This window comes from Engystomops pustulosus, chromosome 11 (assembly GCF_040894005.1).
Source record: "Engystomops pustulosus chromosome 11, aEngPut4.maternal, whole genome shotgun sequence".
NCBI classification, from domain to species: domain Eukaryota; kingdom Metazoa; phylum Chordata; class Amphibia; order Anura; family Leptodactylidae; genus Engystomops; species Engystomops pustulosus.
This window is the reverse complement of record NC_092421.1, coordinates 9764267-9786542: the sequence shown is the minus strand read 5'-3', so window position 1 is coordinate 9786542 and position 22276 is coordinate 9764267. Positions and strand designations below refer to the sequence as shown.

At 46.8% G+C, this 22276-nt stretch overlaps 2 protein-coding genes across 3 annotated transcripts; one reads left to right on the top strand and one right to left on the bottom strand.

Moving 5' to 3' along the window:
• The first annotated feature begins 1724 nt into the window (after positions 1-1724).
• On the top strand, positions 1725-5541 carry LOC140106142 (gap junction gamma-1 protein-like). 2 transcript variants are annotated; one of them, XM_072130400.1, is made up of 2 exons: positions 1725-1844; positions 3678-5539. In XM_072130400.1, exon 2 carries the CDS (start codon positions 3702-3704, stop codon positions 4521-4523), a length of 822 nt encoding a protein of 273 aa, XP_071986501.1. In that variant the 5' UTR covers positions 1725-1844; positions 3678-3701; the 3' UTR covers positions 4524-5539. The 2 variants fall into 2 exon arrangements, with proteins under 2 accessions (XP_071986501.1, XP_071986502.1); XM_072130401.1 differs by having other exon boundaries at positions 1731-1844; positions 3661-5541.
• Positions 5542-6697: 1156 nt separating this feature from the next.
• Positions 6698-19687, bottom strand: LOC140106141 (uncharacterized). The gene is made up of 4 exons (XM_072130399.1): positions 19409-19687; positions 15462-16061; positions 13160-13210; positions 6698-8806 (listed from the first exon to the last, which is right to left on the bottom strand). The coding sequence occupies exons 1-4, from the start codon at positions 19446-19448 to the stop codon at positions 8670-8672; spliced, it is 828 nt and encodes a 275-aa protein (XP_071986500.1). The 5' UTR covers positions 19449-19687; the 3' UTR covers positions 6698-8669.
• Between the last annotated feature and the right edge of the window lie 2589 nt (positions 19688-22276).

Below are 22276 nucleotides of genomic sequence, written 5' to 3'. Positions count from 1 at the left end.
TCTGCTCGAGGGATTGCACAAAGAAACAAAAGGTTTGTGTATATGAAATGTCCGGGAGTTACTGCAGGTCCCGCAGCCGTCCTGTGGTAATGATCGCTGAATCCAGGAGGTCAGGCAGGACTCAATAGTGCATGTCTGGCCATTGCTGCCAAAATGTGAGGTGGTCGTATCCGAGGAAGCCATCTCATTTCTAAGGGACAACATGGCTACATTTATGAGAAATTATCTTCACACAGGCCGGACTAAAGTTTAAAAATAAATAGCGGTACATGTGACTGCATCCATAATACACTGGCACCCCCCTCAATTAATTATTTAATATACCGCACCCCCTTGTGAACTATTTTATATATTGGCCCAGTTAATTAATTAATTGGGTCAGTTAATTGTTAAATATACTGGCACCCCTCTCCATTAATTATTTCCTATGCTGCCCCCCCCACCACTAATTACTAGACTGCTCCTCCTAATTAATTATTTCCTATACCCCCACCATTAATTATTTCCTATGCTGCCCCCCCACCATTAATTATTTCCTATGCTGCCCCCCCACCATTAATTATTTCCCATGGTGCCCCCCACCATTAATTATTTCCTATGGTGCCCCCCCACCATTAATTATTTCCTATGGTGCCCCCCCACCATTAATTATTTCCTATGCTGCCCCCACCATTAATTATTTCCTATGGTGCCCCCCCCACCATTAATTATTTCCTTTGTTGCCCCCACCATTAATTATTTCCTATGTTGCCCCCCACCATTAATTATTTCCTATGCTGCCCCCACCATTAATTATTTCCTATGTTGCCCCTCATAATTATTTCCTATGCTGCCCTCCCCCCCACTAATTACTAGACTGCTCCTCATAATTAATTATTTCCTATGCTGCCCCCCCCCCACCATTAATTATTTCCTATGCTGCCCCCCACCATTAATTATTTCCTATGTTGTCCCTCATAATTAATTATTTCCTATGCTGCCCTTCCCCCTCCCCCACTAATTAATAGACTGCTCCTCATAATTCATTATTTCCTATACCCCCACCATTAATTATTTCTTATGCTGCCCCCCACCATTAATTATTTCCTATGTTGCCCCCCACCATTAATTATTTCCTTTGCTGCCCCCCACCATTAATTATTTCCTATGTTGCCCCCACCATTAATTATTTCTTATGCTGCCCCCCCACCATTAATTATTTCCTATGTTGCCCCCACCTTTAATTATTTCATATGTTGCCCCCACCTTTAATTATTTCCTATGCTGCCCCCCACCATTAATTATTTCCTATGCTGCCCCCAGCATTAATTATTTCCCATGTTGCCCCTCACCATTAATTATTTCCTAAGGTGCCCCCAAACATTAATTATTTCCTATGTTGCCCCCCCATGTTTTGAGAAGTGGATACAGATACAGACTCAGATATATCATTGTGTCTTCACCAGTTTTTGTCTATCTTTTCCCTAAAAAGAAAGTCTTTGGAGCTTCCACGTGTATTTATTAAGTGTTTGCGCCACTTTTGTGTTTTGGCTTCACTTTGTCCGACGCTTTAGAAATCTGCGCAGCCAAAGGACTGTTTTATGTCCTTGGTTTGCACCACATTTATTACTGCGCCCTGCACAGAATGGCGGAGGCAATTCCAATAAAGACGGAATTTAACTTAAATTTCTGCATAAAATAGATAAGACAACTCCACCCAGCGGATGATCCGTGCCCGGCCATTCCAAGAAATGAAGAAATATGAGAGGCTATCGGAAGCCCACATGCATGGAGGGATCCGTAATAATACAAGACCTCCATGACGTCACCTCAGAACCAACAGCGGACCAGACCGCAGGTGTGAGGTATGTGTATATACCAGGGATGATGGGAGTTGTACTGTGGCATGAGGTGTGAGGTACAGTACATGTATATATACCAGGGATGATGGGAGTTGTACTGTGGCATGAGGTGTGAGGTATGTGTATATACCAGGGATGATGGGAGTTGTACTGTGATATGAGGTTTGAGGTGCAGTACATGTACATATACCAGGGATGATGGGAGTTGTACTGTGATATGAGGTACAGTACATGTGTATATACCAGGAATGATGGGAGTTGTACTGTGATATGAGGTGCAGTACATGTACATATACCAGGGATGATGGGAGTTGTACTGTGATATGAGGTACAGTACATGTGTATATACCAGGGATGATGGGAGTTGTACTGTGATATGAGGTATGAGGTGCAGTACATGTACATATACCAGGGATGATGGGAGTTGTACTGTGATATGAGGTGCAGTACATGTACATATACCAGGGATGATGGGAGTTGTATTGTGACATAAGGTGTGAGGTACAGTACATGTATATATACCAGGGATGATGGGAGTTGTACTGTGATATGAGGTATGAGGTGCAGTACATGTACATATACCAGGGATGATGGGAGTTGTACTGTGATATGAGGTATGAGGTACAGTACATGTATATACACCAGGGATGATGGGAGTTAGATGCCTCTGCACCTCTCTCAGGAGATGTAATGTCTTCTACAAACCTTCCAGTGATGATAGTAAACCCGAAGCATCACAGTCTTACGCTTTACGCTGCTACTTTGGAGAAAAATGTGACAAAAAACATGTTGTGTGAATATCCGCTTACATCTCCGACTATTTTATCCGCTTACATCTCCGACTATTTTATCCGCTTATATCTCCGACTATTTTATCCGCTTACATCTCCGACTATTTTATCCGCTTACATCTCCGACTATTTTATCCGCTTACATCTCCGACTATTTTATCCGCTTACATCTCCGACTATTTTATCCGCTTACATCTCCGACTATTTTATCCGCTTACATCTCCGACTATTTTATCCGCTTACATCTACGACTATTTTATCCGCTTACATCTCCGACTATTTTATCCGCTTACATCTCCGACTATTTTATCCGCTTACATCTACGACTATTTTATCCGCTTACATCTACGACTATTTTATCCGCTTACATCTCCGACTATTTTATCCGCTTACATCTCCGACTATTTTATCCGCTTACATCTACGACTATTTTATCCGCTTACATCTATGACTATTTTATCCGCTTACATCTACGACTATTTTATCCGCTTACATCTACGACTATTTTATCCGCTTATATCTACGACTATTTTATCCGCTTACATCTACGACTATTTTATCCGCTTACATCTATGACTATTTTATCCGCTTACATCTATGACTATTTTATCCGCTTACATCTATGACTATTTTATCCGCTTACATCTATGACTATTTTATCCGCTTACATCTATGACTATTTTATCCGCTTACATCTATGACTATTTTATCCGCTTACATCTACGACTATTTTATCCGCTTACATCTACGACTATTTTATCCGCTTACATCTACGACTATTTTATCCGCTTACATCTTTGACTATTTTATCCGCTTACATCTATGACTATTTTATCCGCTTATATCTACGACTATTTTATCCGCTTACATCCATGACTATTTCTACTTGAGATGAAGCAGGTGAGGCTGTGGTTATGTCTGAGGTTTAACGGGTCAGTTGTCCTCTGGGGAGCGAGATTGTGAATAATGAATGTTTTCTGGGGATCCTTTCATCATTACTTGTTCTCTCCTCTGATTACTATTTGTAGGATTCCTTTGATTTCAGATCTAATCTGAGGATAAGCTCAGGATGTCTGGCAGCTTCTTAACCCGTCTCTCCCAAGAGATCAATAACCACACAACCTTCATATGGAAGCTGTGGCTGACAGTCCTCGTCATGTTCAGAATAGTCCTGACCGCAGTAGGCGGAGACTCCATCCATAACAATGAACAGCGCCATTTTGTTTGCCTCACCGAACAGCGCGGATGTGAGAATGTTTGCTATAACGCCCTTGCCCCATTGTCACAGGCCCGGTTCTGGCTCTTCCAGATCATTCTCGTTAGTACCCCAGCCATCATGTATTTGGGGTTTTCCACACATAAAATGATTTATCACCCAGAAGACCCCATAGTCTGTAATGTCCTGGAATCGGAGAGAGATGGAGACAGATATAAACATGGCCGCCAAAGAATTAAGCAGGACGGCCTGATGAAGGCCTACGTTGTACAGCTGCTGGCCTGCTCCGCTCTGGAAGTTGGAGGCCTCCTGGGACAGTATGCGCTGTATGGTTTTAAGGTTCTTCCACTTCACCCCTGCAGTCTTCGTCCTTGTCCTTTCAGTGTTGACTGCTTTGTGTCCAGTTCAACTGAAAAGACGATATTCCTGCTTATCGCGTACGCCGGCAGCGGTCTGTGTCTCCTACTTAACACGTGTGACCTGTTATATTTAGGTGTCAGTGGTATTCAAGACTTCCTCAGGCAGAGGAGCGAAGAGGCCAAAGAAGAGGAAAGTCCCAAATGTGCTCCTAGTGCCCCCGCTAACCGGCTTAGCAGCAGGCGCCTCTGTGCTAAGAATGCGGGTGCAGGGGTTCACGAGCCGCCCACAACTTATCCCAGGAAGCTGGACCTCTAAATGACCACGGACCTCCGTCAGAGCCCTCGTCGCTCCATCAGACTGTTCTGCTTCATTAATCTCTGCGGAGCTGATGGAGATCGGTGAGCGCTGTGCTCGGCAATTTCCGTCACCTCCATAGAGATTAATGGAGCAGAACAGTCATGAGCGGCCGTCTGCTCCATTACTCTGACGGAGCAACGAGGGGTCCAACAGAGGTACATGGGACGCCACCGGACCCCTCGTATTCGTGATCCGTGGGGGTCTCATCACTGAGACCCCCACTGATCAGCAAGATAGGCCCTATCCCGTGGAAACAGCCTGCCTTTTGTTTGTGCGGAAAACCCCTTTAATCATGGCATAACAAGCTTACAATGGGTTAAACATTTAAAACACAAGTTACCAATCCTGTAAAGAGGGTGTGACCCCATGAGGTGTGTGACATCACCTGAGGGAAACCCCAATTCTATTTAGAGGACGTGACATCACACATATGAAGTTATTTGGATTTGTGCTCTCTGCATTTTTGCTATAAGATATTTGTGTAGGTTATTTTGGTGTACAATACAAATATCAACACTTTTTTGTGTAAGATGTATGCACCGAGAGGAAGATGGTGAACTCTGGTGGACCTGAGCGGGGAAGCGACACATGCAGGATATCGGGCGCACAATGTTAGTGAATCGCGGCACAGTGCACTTTCAGACAGACAATGCACTTTCAGGAACTCCGAGTAAGTAAATGTGCCCCATAGTTTTCTAAAGACGCCATTTTGTCCAACCGGAGGCCATCTTGTCTTAGCCGGGGGTCATGTTGTCCACTGTTCAGAAATAACTGTGTCCTCGCTCCTCTCTGCAGCTTCTCTGCGTCAAGGCCATGTTGTGACTTATACAAAGCTAACACAAGCACAATTAGTGTAAACATTGGGGCAAATTTACTTACCTGTCCGGGTCGCGATCCCTGATGCGGACTCTCCGACGATGATGCACTGTGCCGCGATCCACGTAGATCGTGCGCCAGATATCCTGCATGTGTCGCTTCCCCGCTCAGGTCCCCGGAGTTCACCTTCTTCCCGGTGCATGTAGGTGCTTGGGCTTGCGACACAAATTTAAATGTAAAATCCTGCGCTTAGTCCGAATCCGTCAGATCGTCCGGCGGCCCGCCCCCTGACCTGTCGAAAATGCGCCCGCGGGACCCTTCTGTTTATTTGAGAACAAGGTCTCTGGAAGAAACGGTGCATAGTTCATAAACATTTTGGAAGAATGTCTTAAAGGGGATGTTCTGGTATATTTCAGCTGACCTATAGCCTGAAATGATTGATAATGCTGACAAATCAGCATAGCATATGCTACAGGACCCTGTCACCAGCTAAAAACGACATTCCTGGTGACAGATGTAGGCAAGTAGAATGACGTCCTGTGGCTTTCCCCAAATATCTTATTTTGGATGGACTGGTTGCTTCTCCCCAGATTTATTTGGGGAGTGAGGAAAGACGGCATGTGTGGGGCACCATGAAAGATTACTGCGAGGGAGGGCAGAGGCGTGTACAGATTTGTGTACAGCTTTAGAACCTGATGGCTTTTGTATGGGGCAGCTTCATCTGTGACATCGCTTTGTATCTGTTATTTTCCATTGTTTTTTTATCATATTACACAATAAAGTATTTTTCACATGTGATTTTTACATTTTCTATGTGACATATTGGGGCAGATTACCTACCCGGTCCTGTCGCGATCCCGCGGTGCGTTGTCCGACGAGGATTCGGAGCTGCCGTGAATCACTAAGATCGTGCGTCCAATTTCCTGCATGTGTCACTTCCCCGCTCAGGTCCGCCAGAGTTCACCTTCTTCTTCCTGGTGCATGTGAGTGCTGATCTTGGGACACAATTTGCGTTTTAAATTCCGCGGTTTGTCCGAATCAGTTAGATTGTCCGATGTCCACGGCCCCCGATTTGTGTTGCATGCAAGCCGGCGCCTATGTGACACAATACGATCGTGTGCGCCAAAAACCCAGGGCAATTCAGCGCAAAACGGAAAAAAATCGTGAAACCCAACGAAAATGCGGCGTTCGGCCCCTGAGTAAATGTGCCCCGATGTGTGTGATTTTTGCGGGTTATCGGGCAGTCATCCATCTTCTCCATCCACCACATTACTGTGATATCAGCATCCCCCTGCAGCAGTGTTACACATGGCAGTCACAGAGAGTGCTGAGCCTCATTCACGTAAGCCAAGATCAGAATTTTTTATTTTTCTCAAGTCCACGTAAAAATAGTGATAGACAATAATCTGTGAGTCGCCAGGTTTTACCCCATTATACTTGGTCGGGGATGAAATCTCACCCATTATAAAAAAAAAAGCCAAAGTCATGTGACAATGAGCAGAGAAGAGTCATATTCTGCCTGAGATGAGTCAAGTTTAGAGGCTGCAGGAGGAGAGGGAGATAAGAAAGATAAGAATCTCATCTCATACATCAAGAGATAAGGTAAGAAACGGGAAATACAGGATGGGGGTTATTTATCACCAGCTCCGCCGCCCATCAAATTCATTAAAGCGGCTTTGACCCTTTAATAAATGTTCTGATGGTTTATTTTCTGTCTGGGATTTTTTTTTTCAAAAAGTCCCCAAAAAAGTCTCAAAATGCATAAAAAGTCTCAGCATGAAAACCAGCAGGGACTTGAGTAAGATTGAGACTTTTTATGAGACTTTTTGACCGTGGCTTTGCACGGTGCTGCACTAGCAGTAGTTTTATGTTTACACGAGATAACTGAAGAGATGTATTGAGTCCTGTGAGAATTTTTAGCAGTTAAAGTCTCAAAAACCCTCAATGTGACAACTGTGAGACTTTTTTATGTAAAAAAAAAAGCACAGAAAAACCAATGATAAATAACCCCCCCATGTGTCTATTGGATAAGTCACAGCGTAGGGCTCATTTACACACATTGGGGTTCATTTACTTATCTGGTCCAGTCGTGATGCAGTGCGTTGTCCGACGAGGATTCGGGTTCTGCCGGGATTCACTAAGGTCCGTGCGCCCGATATCCTGCATGTGTCGCTGCTGCGCCGAGGTCCGCCGGAGTTCACCTTCTTCTTCCCGGTGCATGTGCATGCTGATCTTGCGGCACAATTCTTTGTTTTAATTCCGCGGTTTGTCCGAACCCGTCGGGTTGTCCGACGTCCACGGCCCCCGATTTCTGTTGCATGCAAGCTGACGCCGATGCACCACAATCCGATCGTGTGCGCCACAATCCGGTGGCAATTCAGCGCAAAACAGCGCTATTCGGAAATATTCGGGCAAACCCGATGGATTCGCGGCCGCATTGGGGCACATTTACTTATCCGGAATGTCCGACTGGAAATCATTGTGCCACTTCCCCGCTCAGGTCCGCCGGAGTTCACCTTCTTCTTCCCGGGGCATGTAAGTGCATTGTATGCGACCTAATTTTAAAGTTAAATCCTGCGCTCAGTCCGAATCATCCGACAGCACGTCCCCCAATTTCTGTCGCATGAAAACCGGCGCCGAAATCCGATCGCGTGCAACACAATGCCCTTCCTAATAGCTGTCACAACGGCCCTAATCCGGAAAATTTCCAAAATCCGACAAAAGTGCGTTCTGCGGACCCTTCGTAAATAAGCCCCAATACTGTGAAGCCAAGCAGAGAGGTAGAGGAGGAGAGATCAGAATTACAGATGGGAAATCAGAACCGAAATTTAAGTGATTAAGAAGGAATTTCTAGACTATTATCAAGAAATATACTCATCCCAATCTCATGTTACCGAGGCCGAAATTGTTGAGTACTTTATAGGGGCTGAGATCTTCTCTAAAAGACAGGGTTCTTATCTTACTCCCCACTGCAGCCTTAAAATTTGACTCATCTCAGGTAAAATATGACTCTTCTCTGCCATTAGAGGTGATTTTTTATTGGTAAATGGATAAGATTTCACCTAAAAGAAGGAAATCTAGTGAGGACATTTCTTCCCTGACCTGGGAGATTAATGAGGTAAAATCTGGTTCTCATTACAGTATGAACTGCAGAATAGATGAGCTGCCATACCAGAGACCGCCTGTGGTGGAGGGTGGCGCTGTTGTTAGAAGAAAGCAGCTATGTGTTTGTAATGTTATGAACTATGTTGAAAAGTGTTTGTGCTCCCATGAGATTAGATCCCGGTCTCAAAATGTAGTGTGAAGAAATTCCTGATAGGTTTCCATCATGGCGGCCCCTGTCATCAGCAGGTCAAAGATTATCAGCTTCAAGGTGATGGTCTTCATGGCCATAAGGAGGAGGGCGTCCTGCATCATATGGTGACCTAGGGTCAGACAATACATACAGTCAGTCCTCCGCAGCAGCGGATATCACACGGCACTGGTTGTGTATATGACAGGAGGGACACCGGGGGGGGGGGGTTGGGGTTGGACATATATCTAACGAACTGTGCAACAATTTTTGGCAGCAGTTTTACTGGCCTTATCATTTTCATACAAGTGGGCGTGGCTTATTGCATCGGCTGTTTTTAGCCATATTTATCTCTAGAGCCTTTTCAAAACTGCCAAAAAATCACTCACAAAGCAAGAAGCCCATAAACAAGTGTGAGACGTCGCTGCACCTCTTCATAGTATCATAGTTTATACGGTTGAAAAAAGACACTTGTCCATCAAGTTCAACCAAGGAAGGGAAGGGATTGGATGAGGAAGGAATTTAGGGGAAACAATTCTATATAACATAACCAGCAATGTTATTTAGGTGTAAAAATGCATTCAGACCCTTCTTGAAGCTCTCTGCTGTCCCTGCTGTGACCAGCGCCTGAGCTCTCTGCTGTCCCTGCTGTGACCAGCCCCTGAGCTCTCTGCTGTCCCTGCTGTGACCAGCGCCTGAGCTCTCCGCTGTCCCTGCTGTGACCAGCGCCTGAGCTCTCTGCTGTCCCTGCTGTGACCAGCGCCTGAGCTCTCTGCTGTCCCTGCTGTGACCGGCGCCTGAGCTCTCTGCTGTCCCTGCTGTGACCGGCGCCCGAGCTCTCTGCTGTCCCTGCTGTGACCGGCGCCCGAGCTCTCTGCTGTCCCTGCTGTGACCAGCGCCTGAGCTCTCTGCTGTCTCTGCTGTGACCAGCGCCTGAGCTCTCTGCTGTCCCTGCTGTGACCAGCGCCTGAGCTCTCTGCTGTCCCTGCTGTGACCAGCGCCTGAGCTCTCTGCTGTCCCTGCTGTGACCAGCGCCTGAGCTCTCTGCTGTCCCTGCTGTGACCAGCGCCTGAGCTCTCTGCTGTCCCTGCTGTGACCAGCGCCTGAGCTCTCTGCTGTCCCTGCTGTGACCAGCGCCTGAGCCCTCTGCTGTCCCTGCTGTGACCAGCGCCTGAGCCCTCTGCTGTCCCTGCTGTGACCAGCGCCTGAGCTCTCTGCTGTCCCTGCTGTGACCAGCGCCTGAGCTCTCTGCTGTCCCTGCTGTGACCAGCGCCTGAGCTCTCGGCTCTCCCTGCTGTGACCAGCGCCTGAGCTCTCGGCTCTCCCTGCTGTGACCAGCGCCTGAGCTCTCGGCTCTCCCTGCTGTGACCAGCGCCTGAGCTCTCGGCTCTCCCTGCTGTGACCAGCGCCTGAGCTCTCGGCTCTCCCTGCTGTGACCAGCGCCTGAGCTCTCTGCTGTCTCTGCTGGTACCAGCGGCTGAGCTCTCTGCTGTCTCTGCTGTGACCAGCGCCTGAGCTCTCTGCTGTCCCTGCTGTGACCAGCGCCTGAGCTCTCTGCTGTCCCTGCTGTGACCAGCGCCTGAGCTCTCGGCTCTCCCTGCTGTGACCAGCGCCTGAGCTCTCTGCTGTCTCTGCTGTGACCAGCGCCTGAGCTCTCTGCTGTCTCTGCTGTGACCAGCGCCTGAGCTCTCTGCTGTCTCTGCTGTGACCAGCGCCTGAGCTCTCTGCTGTCTCTGCTGTGACCAGCGCCTGAGCTCTCTGCTGTCTCTGCTGTGACCAGCGCCTGAGCTCTCTGCTGTCTCTGCTGTGACCAGCGCCTGAGCTCTCTGCTGTCTCTGCTGTGACCAGCGCCTGAGCTCTCTGCTGTCCCTGCTGTGACCAGCGCCTGAGCTCTCTGCTGTCCCTGCTGTGACCAGCGCCTGAGCTCTCTGCTGTCCCTGCTGTGACCAGCGCCTGAGCTCTCTGCTGTCCCTGCTGTGACCAGCGCCTGAGCTCTCTGCTGTCCCTGCTGTGACCAGCGCCTGAGCTCTCTGCTGTCCCTGCTGTGACCAGCGCCTGAGCTCTCTGCTGTCCCTGCTGTGACCAGCGCCTGAGCTCTCTGCTGTCCCTGCTGTGACCAGCGCCTGAGCTCTCTGCTGTCCCTGCTGTGACCAGCGCCTGAGCTCTCTGCTGTCCCTGCTGTGACCAGCGCCTGAGCTCTCTGCTGTCCCTGCTGTGACCAGCGCCTGAGCTCTCTGCTGTCCCTCCTGTGACCAGCGCCTGAGCTCTCTGCTGTCCCTGCTGTGACCAGCGCCTGAGCTCTCTGCGGTCCCTGCTGTGACCAGTGCCTGAGGCAGGCTATTCCACAGATTGACAGTTCTCATAGTAAAGAAGCCCTATGAGAACTGTCAATCTGTTGAATAGCCTGCCTCAGGCGCTGGTCACAGCATGGACAGCAGAGAGCTCAGGCGCTGGTCACAGCAGGGACAGCAGAGAGCTTCAGGGAGGGTTTTCTTTTGAATTGTGCAAAATACAGTACAGTTACACACATTTTTACAAAACCCTTGAGCCTAAAAAATAGTATATGTAAAGTTCAGAAATTAGAAACCAATAATAAATGAATAAAAAAAGGTAATTTCACCAGCAAAGGAAAGAAAAAAGACCCTCAAAAACCACCTGAAGAAGCAACAAGACACAGACAGGCTGGAAAGAAGCTTGTAGATACCCTGCACCCGCCTGTGCTGCTAGCGCCACCAAGTAGCTCTGCTGCTGTGACCAATACACAGGGAATAATTCCCGGCAGAGGTCATCTGGCAGGGGAACAATTATAGAGAAATAGCAGCAGAGCAATGTGTATAGATAGACGGAGTTGAATTAATAGATCGATACTTGCAGAAAATCCAAGCAACACAATAGCATAGCTCCCAACTTTGGGCGAGAGAAAGAGTGACAAAAGCCACTCCCCCTAAACCACGCCCATTGCCCCACCCGCACGCAAAGTTTAATATCAACCTTGATGGCCCCCACATAGTATAATGTCCCTTAATGTGACCAACCCCCCTATGGACCCGTATAATACCCCCTAATGCAACTCCTCCTGTCCTCCAGCCTACTCCTGTAGCCCCCGGTCTTCCAGCCTCCCCATGTCCTTCAGCCTCATTCTGTGGCCTACTGTCCTCTATCCCCCTCCTGTGGCCTCCTGTCCTCCAGCCTCCTCCTGTATCCCCCTGTCCTCCAGCCTCCTCCTGTATCCCCCTGTCCTCCAGCCTCCTCCTGTCCTCCATCCTCCTCCCGTGGCCTCCTGTCCTCCAGCCTCCTCCTGTATCCCCCTGTCCTCCAGCCTCCTCCTGTATCCCCCTGTCCTCCAGCCGCCTCCTGTATCCCCCTGTCCTCCAGCCGCCTCCTGTATCCCCCTGTCCTCCAGCCGCCTCCTGTATCCCCCTGTCCTCCAGCCGCCTCCCGTATCCCCCTGTCCTCCAGCCTCCTCCCGTATCCCCCTGTCCTCCAGCCTCCTCCCGTGGCCTCCTGTCCTCCAGCCTGCTCCCGTGGCCTCCTGTCCTCCAGCCTCCTCCCGTGGCCTCCTGTCCTCCAGCCTCCTCCCGTGGCCTCCTGTCCTCCAGCCTCCTCCCGTGGCCTCCTGTCCTCCAGCCTCCTCCCGTGGCCTCCTGTCCTCCAGCCTCCTCCCGTGGCCTCCTGTCCTCCAGCCTCCTCCCGTGGCCTCCTGTCCTCCAGCCTCCTCCCGTGGCCTCCTGTCCTCCAGCCTCCTCCCGTGGCCTCCTGTCCTCCAGCCTCCTCCCGTGGCCTCCTGTCCTCCAGCCTCCTCCCGTGGCCTCCTGTCCTCCAGCCTCCTCCCGTGGCCTCCTGTCCTCCTATAACATACAGCCTCCTCCTGAGGCCCCCAGTCCTCTATCCTCCTTTTCCTGAGGCCCCCTGTCTTCCAGCCTCCTCCTGTCCTCTATTCTCCTTTTTCTGTGTCTCCCTGTGGGTATAAAATTAAAAACAACCTCTGTTTTTTACCTTCTCTCATTCCCCCGCAGCAGTCGCTTCTTCTCCTGGGCTCTGACTGACTTAGAGGAGGGGGCAGGGCCAATGGAGGGGCGGAGCTACCTCCTCACATGACTCCTTCAGACATCATATAAGGAGGTAGCAGGGGTGGATCCAGCCTCCACCGGGACAATGCGGGTGAGAGAGGGGCAGCACATGACATTCTCCCAACTGCCCGTGACGGTGGGACAGTGCCCAAATATCAAATCCGGGACAATTGAGAGTTATGCAATAGAAAGGTGGCTGCTCGCCAATTGGGCCGGGCCAAAGGACCAACAATTAATAAATATAGAAAATGGAAGCACTCCAGATGAGCCCATAGAAAGTGATCCATTTTATTCCATATTCAAATGTGACGCCCATCACATTACATCACATGGAATAAAAAGTATCACTTTCCATGGACTCATCCGGAGAGCTTCCATTTTCGATAGATAGATAGAGACATAGCTAATGTACTTACCCAGCTCTGCAGCAGGTTTCTCTTCATTACAGACAGGTTGATAATTTCCCCCTGCAATAAATACATCAGAGTGCTCAGCTCTGCATGGATTTTATCATGACAACAATTGTGTTTGTAAGAGGCGTCCAAGATACAAGGGTCCATGAGTCCTGTGATAGTGGGAGAAGTCATCAGGAAGGAGGATAGCAGGAGCATAACCATTGTTGCCACAGTGGGTGTGACCAGAGGTGGAGGTGGGGGGGGGGGGGGGGGGCTGCATCTTCTAGGCGTCAGATCGTGGCTTCATGATGGGGTAAAGAAAATTAATTGTACATGTGCCTTTACAACACCCACAGGGGCACATTTAGGTTTACTAAAGTTTACTAGAAGTTTCCATAGTCTCTTTAGATCTATTAGGGTGCGTTTGCACGTGGCAGTAACACATACGTTTTCAAATGCTGTTAACAATGCGGTTTACAAAACGTTAACGCAGCATTAACAAACGCAAACATGCAAATATCTGAAAGAGGACACTGGGACGTGGAGTAGCCAGAGCTGAAGCTACACAGAGCGGCTACTCCACACCCTAGTAGCCTCTTTGGATCCTCCTACTACGAGATCTATAGGGCTGATTCTAGCATTTTTGCTGCCTGAGGTGAAAAGTGAAAATGCTGCCCCCCCCCCTTAGCCAATACCTACACCTACAACACTAGTATCAGTCAATAACACAGACATTATTGACATCTAGTACATTTATGTGTTCATTATATTCACTGCTGTCATATATATATGTGTGTACATTATATTCACTGCTGTCATATATATATATGTGTACATTATATTCACTGCTGTCATATATATATATGTGTACATTATATTCACTGCTGTCATATATATATATGTGTACATTATATTCACTGCTGTCATATATATATATGTGTACATTATATTCACTGCTGTCATATATATATATGTGTACATTATATTCACTGCTGTCATATATATATATGTGTACATTATATTCACTGCTGTCATATATATATATGTGTACATTATATTCACTGCTGTCATATATATATATGTGTACATTATATTCACTGCTGTCATATATATATATATGTGTACATTATATTCACTGCTGTCATATATATATATATGTGTACATTATATTCACTGCTGTCATATATATATATGTGTTCATTATATTCACTGCTGTCATATATATATGTGTTCATTATATTCACTGCTGTCATATATATATATGTGTACATTATATTCACTGCTGTCATATATATATATGTGTACATTATATTCACTGCTGTCATATATATATATATGTGTACATTATATTCACTGCTGTCATATATATATATATGTGTACATTATATTCACTGCTGTCATATATATATATGTGTACATTATATTCACTGCTGTCATATATATATATATATGTGTACATTATATTCACTGCTGTCATATATATATATATATGTGTACATTATATTCACTGCTGTCATATATATATATATATATATATGTGTACATTATATTCACTGCTGTCATATATATATATGTGTACATTATATTCACTGCTGTCATATATATATATATCTGTACATTATATTCACTGCTGTCATATATATATATGTGTACATTATATTCACTGCTGTCATATATATATATATCTGTACATTATATTCACTGCTGTCATATATATATATGTGTACATTATATTCACTGCTGTCATATATATATATATATATATATATATGTGTACATTATATTCACTGCTGTCATATATATATATGTGTACATTATATTCACTGCTGTCATATATATATATATCTGTACATTATATTCACTGCTGTCATATATATATATGTGTACATTATATTCACTGCTGTCATATATATATATATATATATATATATGTGTACATTATATTCACTGCTGTCATATATATATATGTGTACATTATATTCACTGCTGTCATATATATATATATCTGTACATTATATTCACTGCTGTCATATATATATATGTGTACATTATATTCACTGCTGTCATATATATATATATCTGTACATTATATTCACTGCTGTCATATATATATATGTGTACATTATATTCACTGCTGTCATATATATATATGTACATTATATTCACTGCTGTCATATATATATGTGTACATTATATTCACTCCTGGTATATATTTGTGTGTGTGATATAATTAGTGCTCCTCATTTTTTCTGTGGTATATTCATTGTTGGTATATTTGCTAACACACACAATCCTCTCAATGAATGGACCCCAATTGTAGTACCTGAAAGTACTTCATGATTTTCCCGCTCTTCATCGTGTTCAGCCTGGGCTACAGAGCACATTACAGGGTCGGGTAATTCGAAGAGAGAAGATAAAGCAGACAATTGTAGAGTCTCTGGAGATACAATATGACTGGTTGATGCGCCAAGATCCTGTAAGTGTGATGAAGGCTTAAGCAGAGGATTGACGTCCTTATCCATGAATGAACCCAGATGATCTAGTGAAGGAACAAATGCTGGATCCAAACGTGAAGGACTAGAGAACTCCCAAGACATGAGAAGTGAATATGGTGGAGAAGACCAGAAAATAGCTGGAGAACTTTCCCTCCTGTCACTGGGACTCAGAGGAGCAAGGAGATGAGGCCTAAGATCTCCATACTGCAGAAGGTACTGCCGCTTACTGGTTATCCTCACAGTTGCTGCATTTAGTCTGGATATAAAGACATTTCTGGACTGACTGTGATTACCACCTTGGGACCACATTGTTGTGGCCATGTCATATACTTCTGGCATCAGACATAGAAAACTGGTCTGGTTGTGGCCGTCATCCTGAAGACTCCAGAGCAAGGTGACTGAAGATGGAAGAGGTAGTGACCAACACCCTAGAAGAGAAGAGGCAGTGTCATCCGTCACACTAATCCCAGGAGTGTAACTAGAGGGGGTGCATAGGGCTCCAGAAGCCTTAGGGCCCAGGAGGTTACTCTTACCCATAAAGTGCAGATCCATGAAAAAGGTACATGTAGTGCCCCAAGGTACAGGTATTGTAATCAAGCCCGACGATCGTGTTCTTGTTTTATAGTGATCTGATACCTCGTGGAGTACGGTGATGCTCAACCCAGGACAGGACGCGCCACCGCCCGGGGCCCAGCATCTCCCAACCCTTCACCTACTCCAAATTATACTGAAATGAATGGTATCCGGCTGGGTCTCTAATAATATCGTGGGAAGCCGGAAGAGGTAAATGATTATATTATTTTATAATAGGGCACAGTATATACTAGAGGGGATACAGTAATTAAAAGACAGTATTTAGCAAGGGTGGGGGGGGGGGGTACAGCATTCATCCAATAGAAGGGGGCGCAGTGTCTGATAGAAGAGGACACAGCATATAATAGATGGGGCCCAGCAATTAAAAGAGGGAAACACAGTAAAAGGGGGGCGCAGTATTTAATAGAAGGGCACAATATCTAATAGAAGATGACATTATATTATAAAGGGGGGGAATTATATAATAGAGGGGGGCACAGTATATAAAACAGGGAGCACAGTATTTAATAGAGGGGACATAGCGCTGATCTAATAGACGGGGGTGAGGGTACAATATATAATAGAAGAGGACACAGCATATAAAAGAGGGGGCACAGAATTTAGCAGAGGGGGTACAGCGTTGCTCTAATAGAAGGGGGCACAGTATCCAATAGAAGATGACACAGCAATTAATAGAAGAGGACACAGGGGCTCATTTACTAAGGGCCCCACGGACCGCACTTTCATTGGACATACCGGCAATTTCCGTTTTACGCCGCTGGGACAGGGGTTTAAAAGGGGCCGGCTTTCATGCGACACAATTCGGGGGGGGGGGTCCATCTGATGATCCAACGGATTCGGACAAACCATAGGATTTAACTTCAAAATTGTGCCGCAAGCCATGCACTTACATGCACCGGGAAGAAGAAGGTGAACTCTGGCGGACCGGAGCCACGCGACACATGCAGGAAATTGGATGCACAATCTTAGTGAATCGCGGCAGAGTTCATCCTCGTTGGACAGTCCAGATCAGGAATCGTGCAGGGACCCGGTAAGTAATTGTGCCCCACAGTATAGGATAGAGGGGAGGCACAGTATATAAAAGAGGGGACACAATCATTGCTATACATGGTGGGACTTCAGCTCCCTTGTGGGTTGCACTGGTATCTTCACTATTGAATCCTTTGTCCACACAGAAGTGCCTTTTGGGATCCAGGCCCCCTACCACCTAAACTATCAATCATAGGCCATATTACGTCCCACTCACTTAGGTTGTGGTGTAGGTTGTGCAGATCCTTCTCTCTGGTGAACAGTCCCTGAATACTCCTGATACTGCCATATAGGGGGTTTGAAATAGGGACCCACAATCCTTTAATTGGTGGAGATAGAGGGGCCTGACACAACTTCACCATTTGCTGGATGGAGATAAGGTGTCCACAAAGTCTACCTATGTTGTGAAACATGACCTCCCTCAAACTTCTAGGTCTGAACTGGGGCAGCTGCTTCATTTTGTTAGCTTTCTGTGTCCTCAAACCCTCCTCCCAGATATGATGTATTTCGAGATTATTTGCAAAAAAAGACTCGATGTCCAAAGGTGTTTTGTCCTCTTTATATTCGATATGGAATCATCCACCTAAAGATCAGAAATTGCCCATTGTAGAATCTTCGGATATATTCATAAACCTGTTCCATCGGCCTCACCCTTGTGCTTTAGAGGATTGCGCCCAGGTTGGAAGGATGGCCCACATTTGGTGGAAGTGTCTGGGGGTGACTGCATTCTGCCCCTGGTCATGGATTTCATACCCCCTGCCTCCCTTCTCTCATCTCTCTATCTGTCTATCGCCCTTCCTGTGCTCTTCGATCTGCCAGTGACATTAGATTAATCTCTACCTTAATTTGAACCTCCCTTGCACGTATCCAGGACTTCTCCTGAGTTGCTCAAATTCTCTGGAAAGCCCTTCCTCGGACTCTCAACTAATACTCACCCTCCAAAGCGTCAAACGTGCTCTTATAACCCCTCTCTTTAGGCAGATCTATCAAACCGCTAACTGCATGAAACCCCCAACTCTCTCTTTACTAATCCATCCTATGTCCTCCTCCCGTCCAGCAAACACCAGATATACACCAAGCTCCAGACTTATCTGCAGTCACATTCACCTTGGACTCTGTATATTAGATCGCGGCTGAGGGCTGGTTCAAGCAGCAGAATTTTTATGTATTAAATTATTTATTAAATTATTTTATATTGTTCCCTTATAAAGAATGGCTGGACCATTATACAACCTCTTGTGTCACCCCCTCATCCTCATAGACTGTAAGCTCTTGTGTCACCCCCATCATCCTCATAGACTGTAAGCTCTTGTGTCACTCCCTCATCCTCATAGACTGTAAGCTCTTGTGTCACCCCCTCATCCTCATAGACTGTAAGCTCTTGTGTCACCCCCTCATCCTCATAGACTGTAAGCTCTTGTGTCACCCCCTCATCCTCATAGACTGTAAGCTCTTGTGTCACCCTATGTCCCCTATGATTTGTAAAGCTACGGAATATGATGGCGCTATAGAAATAAAGATTATTATATATATCAATCTACTGGAGGGGGACACAATATACATAATAGAGGGAGCATAGTATATAAAAGAGGGAACACTGTATATATCTAATAGATGGGGGCATAGTGCATAACTAATAGAGAGGGCAGAGTATATGTAATAGAGGGGGAAGTAGCTAATAAAAGGGGACACAGTATATAATAGAGGGAGCACAGCATATATCTTATAGAGTGAAAACAGTATATATAGCTAATGGGGGGGGGGCACTGAATATAATAGAGGGAGCACAGCATATATCTAATTAATTGGGGCCACCGTATATTAGGCAATAGAGGGGGGCACAGTATATAATAGAGGTGTTACAGCATACATCTAATAGAGTGAGGCGCAGTATATACTGTATATCTAAGAGTGAGAACAGCATATATATCTAATAGAGGAGGCACTGAATATTATGTAATTGGGGGGGGGGACCGTATCTAATAGAAGGGGACACAGTTTATAAAAGAGGGGGCACAGTAAACATATACATATTTGAGGGACACACTATAGATCTATATTTGTAACAGGTTGCACAATATACTCTATAATCCATACCTTTAATATTTTATTGTGGAGGACGCACACATAACTCACCACATCTTGTACTTACCGCCTATTCCAACAATCAGGATGGGATAGAGAGAAGCCATGGTCTAGAGAAGATCTCTCCGGCATGTGATCTCATGGGGATCAGCCACATTGTGTCTGCACCTTGTCTCTGCCGTTAACCCGCACGCATCTGGAGAGGAGCCTGCCCCCAAACCACAAGAGAGACTGGCGATGGGAGACAAGCAGCTTATACTCTGATGGATAGAACATAGAAGGACACATGAATATGATCCCCCCCACACACACCATGGTGGCCGGGTGTCTCCTCACAAAAGGGGTATGTGTGTTTAACTAGTCTAAGCAAAAAATTCTTCTTTCTGGTTTTTGCCATTCCCTGTCAATAAAACATAACTCCCAACCTCTGGGTTGAAGAAAGAATGGCTTAAAGGGGTTAAAAAATTTCTTATGGCCGGGCTGGGGAGGGCTAGTTAAACATAATAAGCATGTACTTACCTCCTCCGGCGCCGCCAATGTCACGCGCCGCGGTACCTTCGATCCGTGCCCCTGTTTGTTTACAGGGGCACAGAAGCCGCGCACAGGGAACTTCCGGTCCGCGATGTGGACGGCTCCTCCCATCCGTCCCTATCTCTCAGCATTGTAAGCGCTGGGAGATGGGGGCTTCCGGCGCACGGAGAAGACGGGCCGCGGCGCGGGACATCGGCAGCACCGGAGGAGGTAAGTACATGTTTATTGTGTTTAAATAGCCCTCCCCAGCCCGGCCATAAGAAATTTGTTAAACCCGGATAACCCCTTTAATGTGGCCCCCCTGCCCTCCATGCTCAGTTATATCGTGGCCCCCCCTGCCCTCCATGCTCAGTCATATCGTGGCCCCCCCTGCCCTCCATGCTCAGTCATATCGTGGCCCCCCCTGCCCTCCATGCTCAGTCATATCGTGGCCCCCCCTGCCCTCCATGCTCAGTCATATCGTGGCCCCCCCTGCCCTCCATGCTCAGTCATATCGTGGCCCCCCCTGCCCTCCATGCTCAGTCATATCGTGGCCCCCCCTGCCCTCCATGCTCAGTCATATCGTGGCCCCCCCTGCCCTCCATGCTCAGTCATATCGTGGCCCTCCATGCTCAGTCATATCGTGGCCCTCCATGCTCAGTCATATCGTGGCCCCCCTGCTCAGTCATATCGTGGCCCCCCTGCTCAGTCATATCGTGGCCCCCCTGCTCAGTCATATCGTGGCCCCCCTGCTCAGTCATATCGTGGCCCCCCTGCTCAGTCATATCGTGGCCCCCCTGCTCAGTCATATCGTGGCCCCCCTGCTCAGTCATATCGTGGCCCCCCTGCTCAGTCATATCGTGGCCCCCCTGCTCAGTCATATCGTGGCCCCCCTGCTCAGTCATATCGTGGCCCCCCTGCTCAGTCATATCGTGGCCCCCCTGCCCTCCATGCTCAGTTATATCGTGGCCCCCCTGCCCTCCATGCTCAGTTATATCGTGGCCCCCCTGCCCTCCATGCTCAGTTATATCGTGGCCCCCCTGCTCAGTTATATCGTGGCCCCCCTGCCCACCATGCTCAGTTATATCGTGGTCTCTCTCCTCTGGTTATTAAATACCTTTCCCCGGGGCTCCAAGATTACATGACATGACAGTATTCCCACCTCTGGACTCCCAGGTAGGAGTCACTGCCTCCATGTGAAAATACTGTACTAAACATATTTCATACTACTGAGAAGTCACCCCTCTAATGGCCCTTATGGAGTTTCTATGGTCTTAAGTGAATCCCATCAGTAGGTGTAGGACCCCTAAACCACAAACATAACGTCTCGAATCTCAGGATTAGACCCCTTGCACATGAACACTTGCTCTGGTCATGACCCGGGCCAGCACACAGCCGGGTGGGCGAGCGCTCCTCACCCCTACCCTCTCCAGTGGCTGCCAACAGAAAATGTCAAAATATAGAACATGTCCCATAGTTGCACAGTGGAAAGGTTAAGGTTAAAAGAGAAATATTTAATACCTCTGAGTGACCAGGAAAAAAAATTGGTCTGGAGCAGGGAAAGCATTGGAGGGGGGGGGGGATTAGACAAACATTCAGAGATTTGGATTTTGACCAACAAGAAACCCAAACAACTCAATAATCAAAGAAGAGGAATTGGGGTCAGTAATGTAGATCTATAGCTCGTCCGTAAAGGAAGAGGATTGTACTTGGAGCCAGTGATGGCTTTTCCATGGATAAGATAAGATAATCCTTTATTAGTCCCACAGTGGGGAAATTCACAGCGTTACAGCAGCAGAGAGGGGACAGAGAGTGAAGTACAAACTATGACAACAACAATATTAGGGATAAATGAACAAAAAGGGGGATAAAAAGACAAAAAAAAAAAAGAGACAAGCAATGATCGGCAGTTTGATGTTTAGTCTGTGGATGGGACCTGCAGGGACTGGTTAGGTGGGGGGGGGGGGGGCGCAGGTTACTTCTGTTTGGGCCTGATGGCAGCGGGGAGGAATGACTTACGATATCGCTCCCTTTCACATTTGGGGTGAAGCAGTTGGTCACTGAATGTGCTCCCCAACGCCACCACAGTCTCATGCAAGGGATGGGAGCTATTCTCCAGGATGTAGATGGCAGCATGGAGAGAACAGGGTAAGGAAGCAGAGACACAAGTACATATAAATGTAGAGAGTTATTGAAAAGTGCTCAACCCCTTTAAGGAGATTTTCATATTATTAACCTAAACTTAAAGCAGGTCACGGATATAAGAGCAGTGGGGGTGCAATGTCTATACACCAATAACATGTTCATGCTGTGCACCGGCCACATGAGGGCCTCATCCACCGCAGAGAACATCCTATTGTTGCTCTATAGACTCACACTGATCCAATATTATGAGTGTACTAGGGATTGGGTCATCAATATCAAG